The sequence below is a fragment of the Sus scrofa genome, chromosome 13 (genome assembly GCF_000003025.6).
Source record: "Sus scrofa isolate TJ Tabasco breed Duroc chromosome 13, Sscrofa11.1, whole genome shotgun sequence".
NCBI lineage: Eukaryota > Metazoa > Chordata > Mammalia > Artiodactyla > Suidae > Sus > Sus scrofa.
The window spans coordinates 124077830-124097745 of record NC_010455.5 but is presented as its reverse complement, the minus strand read 5'-3'; the positions used below and the strand labels follow the sequence as shown (position 1 = coordinate 124097745).

The 19916-nt window shown below is 42.8% G+C and overlaps 1 protein-coding gene across 14 annotated transcripts in view; it reads left to right on the top strand.

Moving 5' to 3' along the window:
* DGKG (diacylglycerol kinase gamma) overlaps positions 1–19916 on the top strand; it is a 226673-nt gene that overhangs the window by 85221 nt on the left and 121536 nt on the right. For 11 of the 14 annotated variants that reach the window (XR_002337783.1, XM_021070008.1, XM_021070016.1 and 8 more), the window contains 5 exons: positions 4024–4194; positions 8514–8563; positions 12675–12749; positions 13454–13576; positions 18222–18339. Coding sequence is in view for 13 of the 14 variants with exons in the window: in XM_021070008.1 (XP_020925667.1) it covers positions 4024–4194; positions 8514–8563; positions 12675–12749; positions 13454–13576; positions 18222–18339 (537 nt within the window). In the remaining variant the exon portion in view is untranslated. The remainder of the gene's footprint in view (positions 1–4023; positions 4195–8513; positions 8564–12674; positions 12750–13453; positions 13577–18221; positions 18340–19916) is intronic. The other 3 variants (XM_021070011.1, XM_021070013.1, XM_021070015.1) reach the window with 2 other exon arrangements.

Here is a 19916-nt window from a genome sequence, read left to right as displayed (position 1 = left end):
CTTGCTATTTGTTTTCTTCTTTCCTATCTTTTCTTTCCCTTTTGCTCTTTTTCTTCCTTCTTTTAAATTAATTGAATATTTTTTATGATTTCGTTTCATCTTCTGTTGATTTATCCAGCACAGTCTACCTTCAAGTATTCATATTTCACTTTGTATATACAATAAGAAATTTACAGTATACCCCATTTCTCTCATTCAGGCCTTTGGGCTATTGTTGTCATACTTTTTACTTCTACATATATTATAAACCACACATCATGTTGTTATTGTCATAGTTAACTATCTTTTAAAAGATTTAATTAGTAAGAAAAATATTCTTTATGTTTATCAACATGGTTTACTAGTTTCAGTGTTTATCATTCTCGTGTGTAGATGCAGGTTTCCATATGATAATTTTAGTGAAAGGGTTTTCTTTATCTTTTTTTGTAATGCAGCTCTATACTGTTTATGTACAGTTTATTTGAAAAATTCTTTATTTAGCCTTTTTTTGAGACTTCACTGAGTAAAGTATTCTAGGTTGATAATTTTTTTTTTCTTTTAGTACTTTAAAGATGTTGTTCTACTGGCTGTCTTCTTGCTTTGTTTCCAGTAAGAAAACTACAGCCATTCTTATCTTCATTTGTCTCAGTATAAGATATCTTTTATGATTTTCTCTTTATCACTGATTTTAATCAATTCAGATGTGATATTTCTTGCTGTAGTTTTATTTATATTTCTTATGTTTGGGGTTCATTAAGCATCTTGGGTGTGAGGTTCTATAGTTTTATCAAATATCAACAAATTGGGGAAAATGTCAGCCATTATTTCTTGAATTTTTTTTTTTTGCTCCTGACTATCCTCTCATTCAGGTATTCCAATTACATGTTTATTTGACTACTTGAAGTTGTCCAACATCTCACTGGTATGATACTTTTTTTTTTAATCTTTTTGGATGGTTTCTGTTGTGATGCTTCAGATTCAGTAGTCTTTTCCTCTGCATTGTCTAATCTATTGTTAATCCCATTCAGTGTATTTTTCATTTAACACATCATATCTAGGCACTTGATGTGGGCATTTTTAAATACCTTTAGTGTCTCTGCTAAATACGTTCAGTCTGTCTTCCGCCTTTTTGAATATATGGAATACAATGATAATAACTGTTTTAAAGTTTTTGTATATTATATCATCTGTATCATTTTGTGGTACATTTTATTTTCCTCCTTACTATTGTTCATATTTTCTTGCTTCTTTGCATACCTGGCAATATTTTATTGAATGCCAGACATTGAAAATTTTACACTGGGGGGACTAGATATTTTTGTATTCCTATAAATGTTCTTGAACTTTGTTTTTGGATACGCTTGGGTCTTCTAGGAAATACTTTGACCTTTGGGGTCAAGCTTTTAAAGCTTTGCTAGGAAGGACCATGGAAACATTTTCTCTAGGGCTAATTTTCCTCAGTTACCATAGCAAAACTCTTCTGAGTACTCTACTCAATGATTGGTGGGAATAGACACTATTCCTGGTTCTCTGTGCATTCCAGGGATTATTCCTCCTCATCCTGATTCCTTCCCCAGCCTCAGGTAATTTCCTCACATTTGTGTACTAATCACTACTCAGATGAATAAATGAAGGAACTCTCTGCTGATTACTCAGAAGGACCTCTGCATATCTCTGGAGTTCTCTCTGTGCTCTGCTCTGTGAAGGCCAGTCACCTTGGGCTCCCCAGACTGTCAGCTCCATTTCCATAACTCAGAGGGACTTCCAGGATCTGCCTGGGTTTCCTCCTCCACAGCCTAGAAACTCTTTTCAGTCAGTAAGATGTGGCATTTGTGAGGATCACCTCATTTGTTTCCTATATCTTGGGATCACTCTTTGGTGCTGGCCATATTCGATGTCCTATGAACCATTGTTTCATATCTTTTGTCTAGTTTTTTTTAGTTGTGTCAGTAGAGGGTAAATCTGGTCCCACTTATTCTAAGTTAGTTGGCATAGAAGTCATTAATGGATGAATAATTGAGGATATAACAGTAACTTGGGGTATAATGGGCTGCCTAATACAAAGAATTTTTCACATTTGTCTCATACATTCTTAAGTTATGTTTTTCCACAACTTGTCCTCCAGTGATGATTTTAATAATTCTGTTGCATGTGTAATTTCATAGCAATTTTCCCCATCTCACTATCCTTGTTTTTATCTCATCCTATTGTATTTTCTTCTCAACTTGCTCACTCCTGTAGCTGTCTACTTCTGTTTAGTAGAGGTTACACCTTCTTGCAACCTACTGAGAATCTTATCCAGGAGGAAATTATTTCCAACTTTGTGGTCCTCTGAGACTTCAAGATGAAGCTTCCTTTCCTTATTTTGCAACTCTATTTCATGGGTTCCATCTTGGTCTCTTCATAGGGCCCTTTGTGACATAGAGTGTGTCAGTGACCTTTGGTCTCACCCACTTTCCATCTGGGTTATAGCTAATGCCCTTCTCAAACTACAGTCTAGCTCCTAGGACCTGGTAGGCCATCATCCAGCATAGCTCTTTTGGACTGAGATGAACTGCCTGCCATTGCTTGGCATTTTTTTTCTCTGAAAAAAATAAGAGTATACTGGTGGCATTGCCTTCCCCAGCAGGAATTACTATCAAGCTGTCTCTCTCTGCCTATGCCTTCAGCATGCTATTACTTGATGATTCAATACTTAGGTTGAATTTTTCATTGTCAGTCTTCCTTTTACTGTCTCCTGTGTTTTCTGTGAGTTACACCCTCTTATTCAATACTGAGATCCTGGATTTCAAGAGGCTGGGGAAAGAGAGATAGCCCTTAAAGTGCCTCAAAAAGTATAAATAACACAGTGAAATATAGGTGCCTGGTTTTCTGGTTAGTAATAGCATCATGTTTTTTAACCAGAGGACAAAGAGTTTTCCTACCTACAAGAAGGAAAAATTCAGAGGGGAAACTTACTGTATTCCTGTGGCATGAGGATCCGCTTTCTGCACTTTTTTAGTGCAACTGATTGGGCTTTTTTTTAAGGGCCACACATGCGGCATATGGAGGTTCTCAGGCTAGGGGTCAAATTGGAGCTGTAGCTGCAGGTCTACGCCTACACCACAGCCACAGCAATGTGGGACCCTAGCCAAGTCTGTGACCTACAGCTCATGGCAACACCGGATCCTTAACCCATTGAGAGAGGCCAGGAATCGAACCTCATGGATACTAGTTGGGTTCGTTAACCGCTGAGCCATGACAGGAACTCCTGGGTTTTCAATAAATCAAAATTCTTCCTAGTTTCTGGAAATTAATTGATTGGCAATCCCAGTTTTCTCTTTTGAACTTTCATCTTTTTATTTATCTTTAAATGCATTTGAGAAGAAAATTGTATGTTGGTAAATAACTAATTGTTTGGCTTTTTGGAATCCCAGTCCAAACTACCTCTACAGATTGGTGTATTCCCCCAAAGTTAGGCTACATGACATTTACCTGATGGCTATTGATATTACTAAAAATCACTGTCATCTTTTCTGGAAATTTGTAGAGCATAGGTAAATTTCCTACAAGGCTATGGACTCTTTTTTTTTTCTTTTGATCTTTTCAGGGCCACACCTGTGGCATATGGAAGTCCCCAGGCTAAGGGTCAAATCAGAGCTGTAGCTACCAGCCTATGCCACAGCCCACAGCAACATGGGATCCGAGCTGTGTCTGTGACCTACACCACAGCTCATAGCCACACAGGATCCTTAACCCACCAAGCAAGGCCAGGGATGGAAGCCATGTTCTTGTGGATACTAGTCAGGTTTGTTACCACCGAGCCACAACAGGAATTTCCAAGGCTATAGACTCTTAAAGGGGTCAGAATGGAGTTCATGTAGAGAGTGTGAACTCTATAAACTGGATTTCCATGGCCACCAATTTGATCATATTTGTGTAACCCACGCTTTTGAAGACCGTTATATAAATTCTTACCTCTACAATGAAAAGAATGGGGTAACAAAGGGTTCCATGTTTACTAAGCATTGTGTCCTTCAAATGCTTTCCTTTTGCCTGCCACAGAATCAAAGATCACCGAGAAGCAAGTGCCAGCTATAGACCAAGTGGCTGCGACTCCCTTAGGAAGTCCTGTGGCTCAATCACCAGGCTCAGAATCCCCCACAGTGTACCTGAAGGATGTGGTGTGTTACCTGTCCCTGCTCGAGACAGGGAGGCCTCAGGATAAGTTAGAGTGTAAGTATACACCCTGTCAGAGAACTTTGACTTTTTCCTAGAGGATGAGCTTGTGTCCTCTCCATTGTTCTAAACATGCTGGAGGTTGATCTGGGATTCTGGGGATGGGTCCTGCCTCCTTGGGAGAGATTTTCTTCCCTGTCACCAACAGTGGCACGAGTATTTCCTAGAATCCACCTTGGGACACAGCACCAGTTGTATAGTGGGTGGGAGGTACATCTGAGACCTTGGTATTGAGAGCCAGGATCTGGAAAGGGAAAAGGTTTCAATCAGGGGTGAAGGCTGCCTTCCTTTGCTGGCAGGATTTCCTGAAAGCCTCCAATCAGAAAGCTGCTGCCTCCTCTTAGAGGCCTTTCCAAGCGAAGATTTTCAACATCTGTCTTCCTTCCTCTATTCCATGCCCATGCAACTTTTTACCTATGAAGAATTCTTTTTTCCTTGAGATCTAATCAACCTCATCTTGTTAAAGCTTATTTCCATTTCATCACCCACCCTCACCCCAAGTGTTTTGGCCCCTAGAGAAAGAGGGCTAGTTAATTAGGGAAGTTGAGCTTGGTTTCAAAAACATGTCTTCAGGAGGAGAATAATTGCTGGGGGCAAAAAGAAAAGTCAACAGTCTTGCAGATGACTCATGCTGGGACGGTCTCAATGGCCTCTGCAAGCCTACAGGCAAACTTTTAAAAATAGAGATAGGTAGGACCTTGTTAAAACTACATATATTGTTTTGGCTTCTCTTGGGATCTTAGTAGCCATTGAAGTGAAAGCATACGTGATAGCAAAAGTCAAAATTCCAGCTAATAAGCAGATAGTTAACAAAACTTAAACAATAGCAAGGACAGTCTGGCAAAGGTTAACCCTTGCCAAAAACAAAATGAAAGTTTGCTCATTAGCTGAGCTTAAAACCTCCCCCATAGGTTTGAGGTATTAAAAATTACAAGCCTTAAATGCTAATTTGGAAGCAAGTGTACCAGATTTCTGTTTCTTTTGGCTAATGTTAAAAGTGAAATGTCACATTATTTCCCGCATTCAGTTGGAATTTGCATTTCAGGCATTATATTTGCTCATAACTATGAGAGGGTGTGACAGATTCTTCATATTAGTCCATCTCAGGCTGAGTCTCGTTTTGTTTTGTTTTTAATTTTTGGCTGCACCAGCGGCATGTGAAGTTCCCGGGCCAGGGATCAAATCCGAGCTGCTGCTGTGACCTATGCTACAGCTGTGGCAATGCCAGATCCTTAAGCCACTGAGCCAGGCTGGGGATCCACCCTGCACCTCAGCAGTGACCCAAACCGCTCAGAGACAACGCTGGATCCTTAACCCACTGCACCACAGCAGGAACTCCCAGACTGAGTCTTGTAATGGTGATAAAAAGAAAGTATATTTAAAAAATTTTTACTATGGAAAATTTCAAACGTAGATAAAAGTAGACTACCGTGAACTTCCATATACCAATCAACCACCTTCAACGGTTAGCAAATTCCAGACATCATACTTTCATCTGTTAATATTTCAGTATGTATCTCTAAAATATGACTTTTTCTTAAATATAACCAATGCCATTATCACATCTAAAGAAAAGAGCTCCTTACCATTATCACATATTTGGTCAGTATTCATTTTTTCCCATGACTGGGAAACACTTCAAACATTGTTTGGATTGGGATCCAGGTATGGTCCATACATTGCTGTTGGTTACTATGTCTCTTCAGCCTCTTTTAATCTTTTACTTATTTTTTACCCTGCAATTTTTTATTGCAGAAACTTGGTCATTTCTCCTGTAAAAAAATTTTTAATTAAAACAAAATGAATTTGTGTCCTCCCTGATTTTAGTAATTGAAAACAAGTTATATTGGTTTTATTGGCCCGCACCCACAGCATGCATTAGTTCTGGGGTCAGAACTGACAATGCCAGATCTTTAACCTGCTGAGCCACCAGAGAACTCCAAGGTAAGCTTTAAAAAAAAAAAAAGGAGTTCCCATCATAGCTCAGCAGTTAACAAACCAGACTAGGATCCACGAGGATGTGGGTTCAATCCCTGGCCTCACTCGGTAGGTTAAGGGTCCGGCATTGCTATGAGCTGTGGTATAGGTCGCAAACTAGGCTCAGCTCTGGTGTTGCTGTGGCTGTGGTGTAGGCTGGCAGCTGTAGCTCCAATTTGACCCTAGCCTGGGACCCTCCATATGCTGCAAGTATGGTCCTAAAAAGGAAAAAAAAAAAAAGGGCATTTTTTTATTTCTTGGAAACGACAGCCTGAAATCCCACCCATCATCAATGTATAACAATAGTAATAACTCATCATTGAACACCTTATTTTTGCTTTTATGCATTATTTTTATGCACTTTAAATGCATTATCTCATTTTAACCTTAAAATAGCCCTAGAAGGTTGACATGATTGTTCTCATTTTATAAGAGAGCACAAAAAATTTAAATGACTTGCCCAAGGCCATGCTGCTAAAAGATAGGATGCTTCCTTACATTTTCTTGTTCTACTCCTCATGCACTATAGGACCAAAGAGAGCTTGGTATTAGAGCTCTCTAACTGGGCCTAGGGCTGGGACAACACTAGCAGGAAGGGTTGTCCTTCTTACATCATTCAAAATCTGTTTGGTGAGTCAGCCTCATATTCTGAGTGTCTGACCAGGACATTCAGAAGAGTCATATAGAATCAGAAGCCCAGTTACATTTAAATAACTTAAACTCCAATCAGAGACACACCACTGAATAAACACTAGGTACAGAGGTATAAAACATATAGAAGTGATAATACAAGGGCAAATTAACAGAAGTGCTGTGACTCTGTGGGTATATGCTGAGAGGTCCAAGGGAACGGTCAGCCAAGGGAGGTTCCACAGAGAACACAAGTGTGACGAAGCCTTTTAAAGGATGGGGAAAAAAATGAAGATGTGTTCAGCTCTGCTCCCCACCCTGCTTATTCCTGAGACCACAGACAGGATCTCTACCTTTCAGATGAATGAAATGCACATCTCCAAGAGTTCCTATTGTGGCTCAGTGGGTTAAGGACCCACATTGTCTCTCTGAGGATGTGGATTCAATCCCTGGCCTTGCTCAGTGGGTTAAGATCCAGTGATGCCGCAAGCTGTGGTGTAGGTCACAGATGCAGCTCCTATCCATTGTTGTCTGGCTGTGGTGTAGGCCAGCCGCTGCAGCTCCTATTTGACCCCTAGCCCAGGAACTTCCATATACCACAGGTACGGCCCTAAAAAAAAAGAAAGAAAGAAAGAAAGAAATGCAAGTTTCCAAATCCTATAAATGAACATTTAGTCCTTTGCCCAAAATTCTCTTCCAGATCTTTCTCATCCTACATCTCTCTATAGCTAGAACACTATAGAGGAAGTTTCTGAATAGCATGTTCACGTTTTAGAAAAAGAACTACAATAGCTTCTGTGATAGCATCTACTTCATAGCATTATTGAGGATTTAAAAAGTAGTGATCGGAGTTCCCATCATGGCTCAGTGGAAACGAATCTGACTAGCATTCATGAGGACACAGGTTCAATTCCTGACCCCACTTGGCAGGTTAAGGATCTGGTGTAGGTTGTGAGCTGTGGTGTAGGTTGCAGACTTGGCTCATATCTGGCATTGCCATGGCTATGGTGTAGGTCAGCAGCTACAGCTCTGATTCAACCCCTAGCCTGGGAACCTCCATATGCCATGGGTATGGTCCTAAAAAGACAAAAAATAAAATAAAAAATAAAAATAAGTAATGAAGAAATGCTTAGGATAGTACACTGCATATATTAAATGCCATATATAAATATTCATGAATGAATGAAAATTAAATAACATCTCTTGAGTGCTTTCTACATTCCAACACCATAGATTTGACGTGTCATTTTAAAAAATTTAGGATAAAGAAACTAATAAGATCTCCATTTCACAGATGAAGAAATTGAGCCCAAAGAAGTTAAATGACTTATTCAATGCCAAGATCTGAACCTAACTCTGTACCTTTTCTGTGTGGAGTAGAAGCAATGTCCCATCTATAACTCTGGTGACTGCCCCACTACCTACCTTGAGTTGTGTTTCAGTGATGCTGAGAGGTGTGAATGAGTGAACCACACTCATTACCCAGATTTCATCAGCCACAGAGTTATTGCTTAAACAGTCCCAGAAGCCAAGGGGCTTGGTTCTCCTCCCTCCTCCCACCCTCTGTCTAAGGAAGGCAGGTGAACTGGCTACAACAGTTTTTGCCCCAGTGATGGTCAGAACTGATCTAAATCCTGGCAGCAGCAGAGCCTCGGTCTGTCCCTGGTGCCTGGAAGACAATTCAAGCCTCACCTCTGTGTTTCTTGCAGTCATGTTTCGTCTCTATGATTCAGATGAGAACGGGCTTCTGGACCAAGAGGTAAGCTCTCCAAATGTCCCTCCAAGATCCGAGAAGGGCTGGGGGAGAGGGGAGCAGGTGAAGGGAGTCTGAAAACTCTCAGTGCTGTCTTCATAGAAATAGCAGTGTCTCAATATGGGCTGCCAAAATGAGTAGAACCCCTGCTACCTTGTATTTCCAAGGAGCCAGCCCAGAGGAGAGTGAACTCCAACTTGCCTTTTCATTCCAGAAGCCCCAGATCACTAAATCTCAGATTGGGGATGTGCTTAACATATCATGTAGTTTAACTTCCCAGTTGGTTCAGAAATTCCCCCTGCAATTTCCTGCTGGAGCCCAGGAGCAGAGTGGAGGAGGTAGGAAGTGGGGAGGCAGCGAGACCAGGACAAGAGGGCAGGAGGAAGGCCAGTACCTACTGGCATACTTTGCCATCACTCTTGCCCTCCTCTCATACCCCGGGACACCAGCTCTAGGAGTCTGGTTCTGTCTGCTCTGAGTTCACAATCCCATCCCGCTGTACCTGGGAAAGCCTGAGTCTCACTGGCACCTCCCCTCAGGAATAGGCAGGGATAGGTCAGGGGTCATGGGGTAAGAAGAAGGATGGAAAGGAAGAAGGCAGAAGGGAGAAGGCAAATAGAATCAGATAAGCCCTGTCCTCATAACTGGCAGTGTCAGAGGTGGGATTCATTAATAGAAAGGCTGTGCTTGAAGTGCATGAGGCTGAGTCAGATCAGAGGGAGGAAGAAAGGGAACTAGTCCACTAGACCAATTGCATCATCCAGGTTCCCTCTCAACCCCAGATTGTCTTTATGGGATCCCTGCAGCCATGTTACAGTGCTGTGGATTGGGTCATGTGCAGGAACCATCAGAGAATCACAGACTCTTAAGCATTTGATGAACACATATTTACTGAGTATCTAGGATCTGTCAGGCACTGTTCTAAGCACTGGGGATATATATCAGAGAGCCAAGTGACAAAGATCCGGGCCCTCATGATGCTTCCATTCTAGTGCAAACACACACACTGAAAAGCATAGTCAAACAGGTGTTGGAGATGTATGCTAGATGAAAAATAAAGGAGGGAAGAGTTGAAAGAAGCTGTAGTTTTAGCTAGAGGAGCTAAGGAAGGCCTCCTTGAAGCGGGGACATCTGAACAGACATGGGAAGAAGGTGAGGGAGTGAGTCGTGGGGATATCCAGAGGATGCATCTTCCAGGCAGAGGGAACAGCAAGTGCAAATGTCCTGAGGGTGCCTGGAATGTTAGCAGATTAACCAGGAGGCCTGAGTGACTGGAGCAGGGTGAGTAAATAGATGAGGTCAGAGTGAGTAAGAGGAGATGAGATCAGAGAAGTAATGAGAAGGGACAGGGTGTTGGCAAAGCCTTACCAAGCCTTACAGGTGATTGAAAGGCTTTTCTCTTTTACTCTGGAGAAATGGAGAACCACTGGAGATTTTGAGCAGAGGCATGACTTAGGTCCTAATAGGATCACTCTAGCTGCTGCATTGAGTCTAGATTGTAGGCATGTAAGCAGGCATACCAGTTGGGAGGCTATTCAAATAATCAAGACAAGAAATTATAGTAACTTGCACCAGGGTGGCAGCAGTGCCAGTGGTAAGAAGTGGTTAAATTCAGGATCTATTTGAAAGGTGACATTGGTGGACTGAAGCCAGTCTCAAAATTGTTCATTCTCGTTCAGCTTGCCACCAAGACCCCTGGGCAGTTGGATGTCCAGCCTCCTTGTGATGGAGAGTTCACCCACTACCTTAAAACTGCCACTTCACTTCTGGGAATGACTGTTAGAGAGGGCATCCTTCTAGCACAAAAGGCATCTCTAGTCGGCCAGGGAAATTTTCAGTACAAAATCTGATTCTGGAGTTCCTATCATGGCTCAGCGGAAATGAATCTGACTAGCTTCCATGAGGACACAGATTTGATCCCTGGCCATTCTCAGCGTGTTAAGGATCAGGCGTTGCCGAGAGCTGTGGTATAGGTCGCAGACTCGGCTTGGATCCCAGGTTGCTGTGACTGTGGTGTAGGCCAGTGGATACAGCTCCGACTGGGCCCCTACTCTGGGAACCTCCATATGCCTTGGGTGCAGCCCCAAAAAGACCAAAAAAAAAAAAAAATCCTGATTCTGCTCTTCCCTTTCCTCCCCCAACCCAGTGGTGAAGTCAAAATAGGCCAACCCTCTCAGCTCCTCACTCCCTCCATCTCCTGGGTTATGGGTTACTTTTGCCTTCTGTAGCTGACCAGGACAGCTAACCAGGGGAGTACCAGTTGTACACCATAGGCCTTCAAGTATTTGAAGATATTCTCTCATCTTCTTTAAAATCTTTTCTAAGCTCAAATGTTCTACCCTGTTTCTCATAAGGCTGGCTTACATATCCACTCTGGTCAAGCTCTTATTTGTCAGTGCCATTCTTAAAACAGGCATAAGGCAAACTATTACATTTAGAAGAGAGAAACAGTGAGGTCCTACTGTCTAGCACAGGGAACTATATCCAGTCTCTTGGGAAAGACCATGATGGAAGATAATATAAGAAAGGGAATGTATATGTATGTATGACTGGGTTGCTTTGCTATAGCAAAGAATACAGCAGAAATTGGCACAACATTGTAAATCAACTATACTTTAATAAATAAAAAAAGCAAAAAAATATGGAGTTCCTGTCATGGCTCAGTGGTTAACAAATCCGACTAGGAACCATGAGCTCTCAGGTTTGATCCCTGGCCTTACTTAGTGGGTTAAGGATTCGGCGTTGTTGTCAGCTGTGGTGTAGGTTGCAGATTTGGCTCTGATCTGGTGTGGCTGTGGCGTAGACTGGCGATTACAGCTCCAATTAGACCCCCAGTCTGGGAACCTCCATTTGCCGTGGGTGCAGCCCTAAAAAGACAAAAAGACCAAAAAAAAAAAAATAACATATAACTGAACCCACCCTTCCGTGACCCTTTAAGTATCCACACATGATCTGACTAGGGTGGACCTCAGGGGAACTAGTCCTTGCTGAAATCTGCCCACTCTGCCTCCTAAAAGTGCCCACCTACTTACACAGCCCAAGATTGAGTCTCATTCTTAATTCCTGAATCACACTGTTCCCTCACATTGTATCTTGGCCCCAACAAGATTCACAAGCTTTATTCCATTGGAACTTGTGCTGAGCCCTCTGTCCACCTCTCTGCCCACTTCCTTACAGAAGTGCCTCATCTGCAGTTTTGCAATGGGTTATATCTATGAAATACAACTCTGTAAACCCCTGTTGGATTTTAGCTTGCATGTTTTGGTGGAAATAACTACCTAGTAGAAGTACCCTTTAAACCTTGCTTCAGTTTTCCAACATGTGTCGCCAAATCAACCGTACTGTGAGCATCTTAGACGGCACTCAAGACATGCAAATGCCTCCTCTGTCCAGTGTGTTACAGTGGGATTCTCAGTGCACGGATTTGTTAGCATCCAGCAATTCTGTGAGGTTTTAGATGGAGCCAGGCCTTTTGTTTGCTGGTACCAAACAAAAGGCTCACTCATTAGGCAAACATACCTTTCATGAATTTCCTATCCCAGGAGCCCTGGGCCCTGGGCTGGACTTGATACAAAGGAAACAAAGGAGATGCCAGAAGGAATCTGAGTGCCTGAGAAAGGACCAACACAGTGGCCCTATATCCAACTGAAACTGAACTCCAGGGGGTATAGATGGATCCAAAGTTGCTAAATCTATGGGAATGAGGTGGGGGAAAAGAGGGAAGAAAGAAATTCCTTGATTTGTAAGTTATTTGTAGGAGTTATAATCACAAAGAAAGAGAAAAGGGGACTGGCTTTTTATGCTAAGTGGAAGCACAGAGTAGAATAAGGAAGGTGAGTCCAGATGGGTCTGGAGGGAGGTCACTGTTCAGTGAGCTTTCTGCCTACCCCTGGTTTATCCATTGTCTGGGCTTCTTGTGAGCAACTGCTCTCTTGTAAGCTTTGTGGTCCAGGCAGAAATAAAGAGAAGAAAACAAAATAGCGCTTGATAAAATGCCAATATATTGAACCAGCTCCTTCTCACACCCTGCCCTGCCCATCTTCCCACAGGGTTTGATTTCAAGTCTTACTCTTGAAAAACACATCTTCAGTTGGTTTCTCCCTTTGGTGTTTTCTAGGAGATGGATCGAATTGTCAACCAAATGCTGCACATTGCCCAGTACCTCCAGTGGGATCCCACGGAGCTAAGGCCTGTGAGTCTCCAGAAGCATGAGATATCTTTTAAGTGAGCCTCTAAGAGGAGAGTGGGTACTTGGAAACATTTTGACTATGCAGGCTCCCCCAGACTCATCTTGCAGGTGGCTTCTCTGGGGTCCTACGCCTTGACTTCCCACTTCTCTGAGGGGACAAATTAGAGGTAGCAGGGAAAAGCATATGTAGACTAACTCAAATAATGATACTTAATAATATCCCCTAATCTTTTCATTAGAGCCAAACATTTATAATGGGAAATTCACAGATTAGACAATTTAGAGCTAGGAGGACTTTTTAAAGATTTTTTTCCATCACCAGGTAATATTAACAATGATAATCACATTTGGGGGCGCCTGTCAGTACATTATATTTGACATTTTATCTACATTTTCTCAAATCTTTGCCACAGTGCTGCAAACAGCCATCCTAATTCCATTTTTACAGATGAGCAAAGCAGAACCCAAAGAGTCAGAGCCGCTTGCCCAAGGTCACACAGTGAGGTCTAGGCAGAGCCAGGCCTGGACCCCTGTTCTCCTCACTCCCATTCACTCCCTCATTGCTCTGCTCACTCTTAACCTGAGGGGAAAGGGGTAAAACACAAGCCAAAAAACACAGGAGAAAAGAGAAAGAAGAGGGCGGGTGGGGAGGTGGACTGAGAAGTCGAGGATGCACGTGGACAATCGCTGGTCTATGGATTCCACAGATATTGAAGGAGATGTTACAAGGGATGGACTACGACCGGGATGGCTTTGTGTCTCTCCAGGAGTGGGTCCACGGAGGGATGACCACCATCCCATTGCTGGTCCTCTTGGGCATGGACGACTCTGTAAGTCACAAGCTTGAGTTCAGAGATCACTCGCCTTTGAGAAACATCAGACTCCACGTGGAAGTTAATATCCTTGTCTTCTGCCCAGCACTTCCCAGTGGACACCCCATATGCTCTAGACCACCCTAAAAGTCTTCTCTTTTTACCTAGTAGTGCCTGAAAGATATTCATTCACTTGACAGATATTTACTAAATTATTACTTAATAAAGATACTCTTCTGAGGGCTGCAAGGGGACACAGACACAAATATTCATTCCAGAATGAATATCTGGAAACTTACGCTCAACCAGGCAAAGGGCAAAAATACTCCAGGAAGAGGTCCATCTTTTTCACAAATTAGGTTTAAAAAAGCTAAACGAGTTGGGGAAGGAGGAAGGAAAGATAGAAAGGAAGGAAAAAATACTGATCTGTTGTGAAGCAGCGGGTGTTCAGTGATGATAGCCTATTTAACAATAGAAACAGCCAGATAAGGTAGATGTTCTTTTACCCGTTTATACAGATAGAAAACTGATTCTGAGCCTGAAGAGCAAAAGTAGGAGCCAGCGTGTACTTGTTCTTGACTCCAAAGAATCTGCACTTTCTAACCTCTCACATTTAGGAGCAAGACCAGTGGAAGAAGCCTCAGAGGGTGTTTGGCCTGGCTCTGAATGATGTGTGGGATTTTGACATCCCATTCTTAAGATAAGGACCAAGTGGGAGGACCTAGGATATTTGATCTGGGTTTCAAGGATGGGTATGATGTGTCTGAGAGAAGAGAGAGTTTGCGGCGAGGAAAACAACTTGATCAAAGACTCACGTGAAAGAAAGTTTAGGGTGTATTAAAGAATCCTCCCAGTTTGATCAGAGTAGGGAATATATGTAGAGGCTTAATGTGAAATCACTGGCGCCTGACCTAATCTGCTTATTTGCCATGAAAGGTAGCTTCCATGCATGAGGTGGGAAAGGTTAGGACTAGAAGGACAATTGGTGACATTAGCTTTTACCAGAGACAGTCACACAGGTTGTATGACAACAGCTCTTTGAGATTGCTGGAATGTCGCAGAGAAGAACAGAAAAGGCAGTTCAGCTGGGTTAGCCTCTAGCTGACGCTGTTGCCCATGATCTGTCCATCTGACTGTTGTGTGATTCAGGACTAAAGCTGAGCCTTCATGCCCAACTCTCAAGGACTAAGAATCCTTCAATTATTTCATAGCATGTCCAACTCTTTCTAAGTGCTAAGTAGAAGTCAGTAAACCAGGATCTACACACTCCCTTCTGATTCCTTAGACCCTAGAGGGCCAGAGCCGGAAGAGACCTTGGTGATCACTAGTCTACCCCCTTCATTTTTCACACCAAAGACCAGAGAGGTAAGGCACTTGCCCATGGGCGCACACCTAGTTAGTACCAGAGGCCATCTTCATATTCAGCAACAGCAGACTTCTCAGGCCATGATCCCAGACAGAGTACCTACTGTGTACAAGAGCCCACATGAGCTAGGACCTGAGGGTATGCAGATAAGTAACACATATTTTCTGTTATCAAGACTCAAGATTGAACCTGAATCAAAGTAGAAGTTCTGCTTGAGTGCTGTTCCAGCATAATCATTTTTCCTCTCAAATGTGGGAATAGAGATGGGGTGTTTTAATCACAAGGAACCAGTTTCTAGTTCTATTTCCTATTTTGGACTTTTGCTGGGTTCAAAGTGCCACCACCTCTTTGCTTGGACGGGATCTACTTTTTTATGGCTGGAAGAGGGAGAGAGAGACTATTTCTTCAACATTCTCCCCAGAGTCTTTCCCCCCCCCCCACCCTGCCAAATGCCAAATCAACCTCATAGAGAACCATACTTTATTTTAGGTAAATGAAAACAAAAGGCAAATTTAATTTTATTAATCAAAACTTTTATGCATTGGAGTTTCCTTCATGGCTCAGTGGTTAACGAACCTGACTAGGATCCATGAGGATTCAGGTTCGATCCCTGGCCTTGCTCAGTGGGTTAAGGATCCGGTGTTGCTGTGGGTTGTGGTGTAGGTCACAGACATGGCTCAGATCTGGCATTGCTATGGCTGTGGTGTAGGCAGGAAGCTACAGCTCCAAATCGACCCCTAGCCTGGGAACTTCTATATGCCATGGGCGCAGCCCTAAAAAGACAAAACGTGTGTGTGTGTGTGTGTGTGTGTGTATGCATTTATTTGAAAACATGCATTGTAGAAAACCATACTTTACTTCAGGAAAATGTGAATGAAAGGCAAATTTGGTTAATCAAAAGTTTTATGTGTTTATTTGAAAATATGCACTAAATTGTACGTTCTTATATTTAAAGAATCGGGGTTCTAGACAAAGTATTCCTTGATGTCTTAAATGTCTCACTCCTTGTTTGGCTTTTTCAAATCCCACACATGGCCACTGCAGAGTCTGGGGATCTTTGAATGGGATACATGAGAAACAGTCTATCTCCCAGGGAAACTGCAGCCTCAGCAGAAACCTGGCATGCTTAGGGAAGGTTACTCCCACACCCTGCAGCCTCCAACATGCAGAAGTAAAAGAGCCACATGATGGTGCTATAACCCAAGCAGAAATGTTGCTTTATCCCAAGTCAAAGTCCCTTTGCTTCTTACCCTATACCTATGAAAATTGTATCTGAGAAAGGGAGTATCAGGAAACTGATTTTGCTAATAAAGGTATTTTTAGGTCCAATGATGTCCTTTGGGCTATATGAAGAAGGAACTGGGTCTGCTAGGAGTGCTGTAATTTCCCTTCTGTCCAGGAAGGAAAACCCTGGTTTGTGGAGGAAAGGCATGGGAGGAGCATGGGCTCAGAGGCCAGCAAGAGCCCCAGTGTGACTACTGGCTTGGTCACTTATTATCGGTGTGGTCTTAGCCATTGGGATAACTTCTCTGAGTCTCTGCTTCTTCATTTCTAGAATAGGCATAGATCTACCTCCTTACACATAGGAAAGCACATGTTACTTATTTCTGTGTCCCCTTCTGTCTGTCACAGAGTAGGAACTTAATGAAAGTTTTCATTTACAATGTGTCAGGCACTGGATTAGGAGCTTAACCTATATTATTTCATTTAATTTTTATAAAAAAAAGCCCTTGAGGTCAGTGTTTGACAGAGGAATGAATGAATCCATCTTTTAATGAATCAGTTACTCAATTAGTGACCCCAATTACTCTAGTAGAAACCATAAGATTAAAAGGTTTGAATCTATAAAAATCAGGGTTTGAGGTAGTAAGAGGAAAAGAGCTTATTATCCTGGCCCCCAGGGGAGACCAGCATTTGAAAAAGCACATGGGCTTCTCTAGAGACCATTAGCCCAGGAGTTGGTTGAGCACAGGAATGGATCTGGCTGCCATGACCAGCCCAAATCAGAGGGGCCTGGGAGTAAGAAGTGGATTTCAATCCAGTACATTGGACTCCGTGTACCTGACTCTCAAGTCTTACTACCTTACAGTACTTTGTACTGCCCTTAATACCAGCCCGAGAGTTACTCCTTTGATGGAGCCTATGATGAAGTTTCAAAGACACCATATGTAGAGGGATATTACAGAAACCACAACCTCCAATGCCCCCACGGGCTGGAAGAGGGAGCTTTGGTTGTCCAGGGAAGTGTGTGACTATACGAGGTGTGGCTTATCTGGTAGATAAGGATGAATTAGCTTCCAAGCCAAGGCCAGAGGAAATGGCTTAACTCTCCCTCTGTGTCTGTCACTTTGCTATTTTATCTGTGTACAGAAAGTTGATGAGAGGAGTGCATTGTTTTTACTAAGCTAATTTTTTCCTGATTATAAAACTAGTATATCCTCACTGTAGAAAATTTGGAAAATATAGAAGAAAGGAGAAATTACGGAATAAAATAAATCCATAGTGCTACTAGCTACAACTCACCTCTGTTAATAGTTTGGTTACCTTTTTTTCCCCATCCAAGTTATTATTGTATAAAACTGAGATCATAACATATCATCAGATTTACATCCTGCTCTTTCCACTTAGGACCAATATCATGAACACATTCCCAAGCCATGGGATGTTCTTATAAGTATCTTTTTGATGGCCACTTAACATGAAATCATACAGATGTACCATAAACCTTTTGGTTATTTTGAGGCCTTTAGGATATTTTCAGCTTTTTGTTATTTTAAGTAATGCTGGGTTAAATACCTGACAGAGCACAAAAATGCTCATCTATCTTTCAGAAATGATTTTTGGGGGATCGAATCCACGAAAGGAAATGGATAGGTTGAAGGTTATAAAAAAGGATATATAGATAATAAATGATTGATAATAGATTAGGTGATTGATAGATAATGGAAGGAAGGGAGGGAGGAAGTAGAGAGAAAGAAAAGAAAGAAGGAAAGTTTGTTCTGATTTCCACTTTCACCAGCCATGCAGGAGAGGGCTTATTTTATACTGCCCTGCCCTCATATACTCCACTCAGATCTTCCTAATTTTTAATATTTGCTTCTTTTAGAAAATACAAAGGATTTTGTTCTGATTTGCATTTCTATTAAGAATGCATGCAACAGCAAAATAAATGAATAACTGTCTTCCAAATATGAGAAGAGGCTTTTTAGGTAAAAAGAGGACATACAGGAGGCAGCCACTGGTTCTGCCCATGTGGGGCTGCCTGCTCAGTGTCTTAGTCCCTTGCTGTCCCTGCAGGGTTCCAAGGGGGATGGGAGGCATGCCTGGACCCTGAAGCATTTCAAGAAACCAACCTATTGCAACTTCTGCCACATTATGCTGGTAGGCGTTCGGAAGCAAGGCCTGTGCTGCATTTGTGAGTAAACATCCTTCAAACCCCTCTTCACCAGAAACTATCTTGCATTGCCCATGGTTGCACCATTTCCAGGAAAGTTTAGGCACCTCTGATTCCTAGCTCCAGGGACCATCCCGTATTGTTCCAATAGCAGGGAGTAAAGCCAGACCTCCATGTACTGTGTTTGTTCTACCCAAGCTAAATGGAGAAGTATTGTCCTTTTAGAGTCTTGTTATGGGCCACTGACTCTCTAGAAAAAAGTTATTAAAGTTCACATGCAACTAAAAGCATCTCAGGAGTTCCCATCGTGGCTCAGTGGTTAACGAATCCAACTAGGAACCATGAGGTTGCAGATTCGATCCCTGGCCTCTCTCAGTGGGTTAAGGATCTGGCATTGCCATGAGCTGTGGTGTAGGTTGCAGACGCAGCTCAGATCCCGAGTTGCTGTGGCTCTGGCGTAGGCAGCAGCTACAGCTCCAACTGACCCCTAGCCTAGGAACCTCCATATGCTGTGGGTATGGCCCTAAAAAGACAAAAGACAAAAGAAATTAAAAATAAATAAAAGCACCTCATATGAATTTCAGCAGGGTTTTGCTAGTGAATGTTTTGAATGGTCAGAAAAACCTGGGTCTTTAAAAATTAATAAGCAGCTATATTTGTAAATGCAATGGAAATTAAAAGTATCCATTTGTTTCTCTTTATGATCCATTTAGTAGAGTCGGGCTGGAGAGGAGGAAAAAACCACACGTGGGAAAGGAGGAAGGGATACTGGAAAGGAGAACATAAGAAAGAGATGGAGGCACAGGAAGAAAGCAGGGTGGATTTGGGGAGCAGGAGGAGGGGGAGGAGCCACAGCAAGGCTTTGTAGGACCCAGGGCTGTGGGTGCAGACTCCTGCCAAGCACCTCTGGACTCAGACAGCAAGCACTCAGCCTGAAGCCACAAGGGACTGGGCAGCTGCTGCCACAGGGAGGGCCCTCAGGTATGGGGCTGGTCACCAAAGTGTTTCACCTGCTCACAGGTGAAATGCCCACAGGAACTCAGCAGCAGGTGACCTCGGCCAGAGAGTCATCTTAGCAGAGTTGGGCCCAGTGTCCACCAGACAAAAGAAGCAGGCTAAAGAAAGGGCCCAGCAGTCTTGCTGGCACCCATTCAAATCCACCTCTCACCCACTTTTTATCGACCCTATTAGGTTCCAGGCCTATGGGCCTCTACTGTTGGCATAGGAGTGAGTAGTAACAACAGTGGTAATTTGTCGAATAGCTATCCTGACTCAGACACGTGGTGCTTTACACAGAGATCTCATTTAATGCCTCAAAAGCTCCACAAAGAGAAAGAGGGGTCGTCTTATTCCCATTTGGTAGAAAACCCTGAATTTTAGAGAGGTGAAGGAATGTCTGCTAGATGGATCATGTAGGTAATTACAAATGGCAGAGCCAGGGGTGAGGCCCAGGCCTGCCTCTCTCCAGAGTCAGGAAGACCCTGGCCTTGGCATCCATTCCACAGCATCTGGACATTCACCCTGTGGCTTTTGTGGAGCCATCGGGCTGAGTCCTCACATGCCCCTTAAGTAGAAAGCACCTTCCTGCTGCATTCACG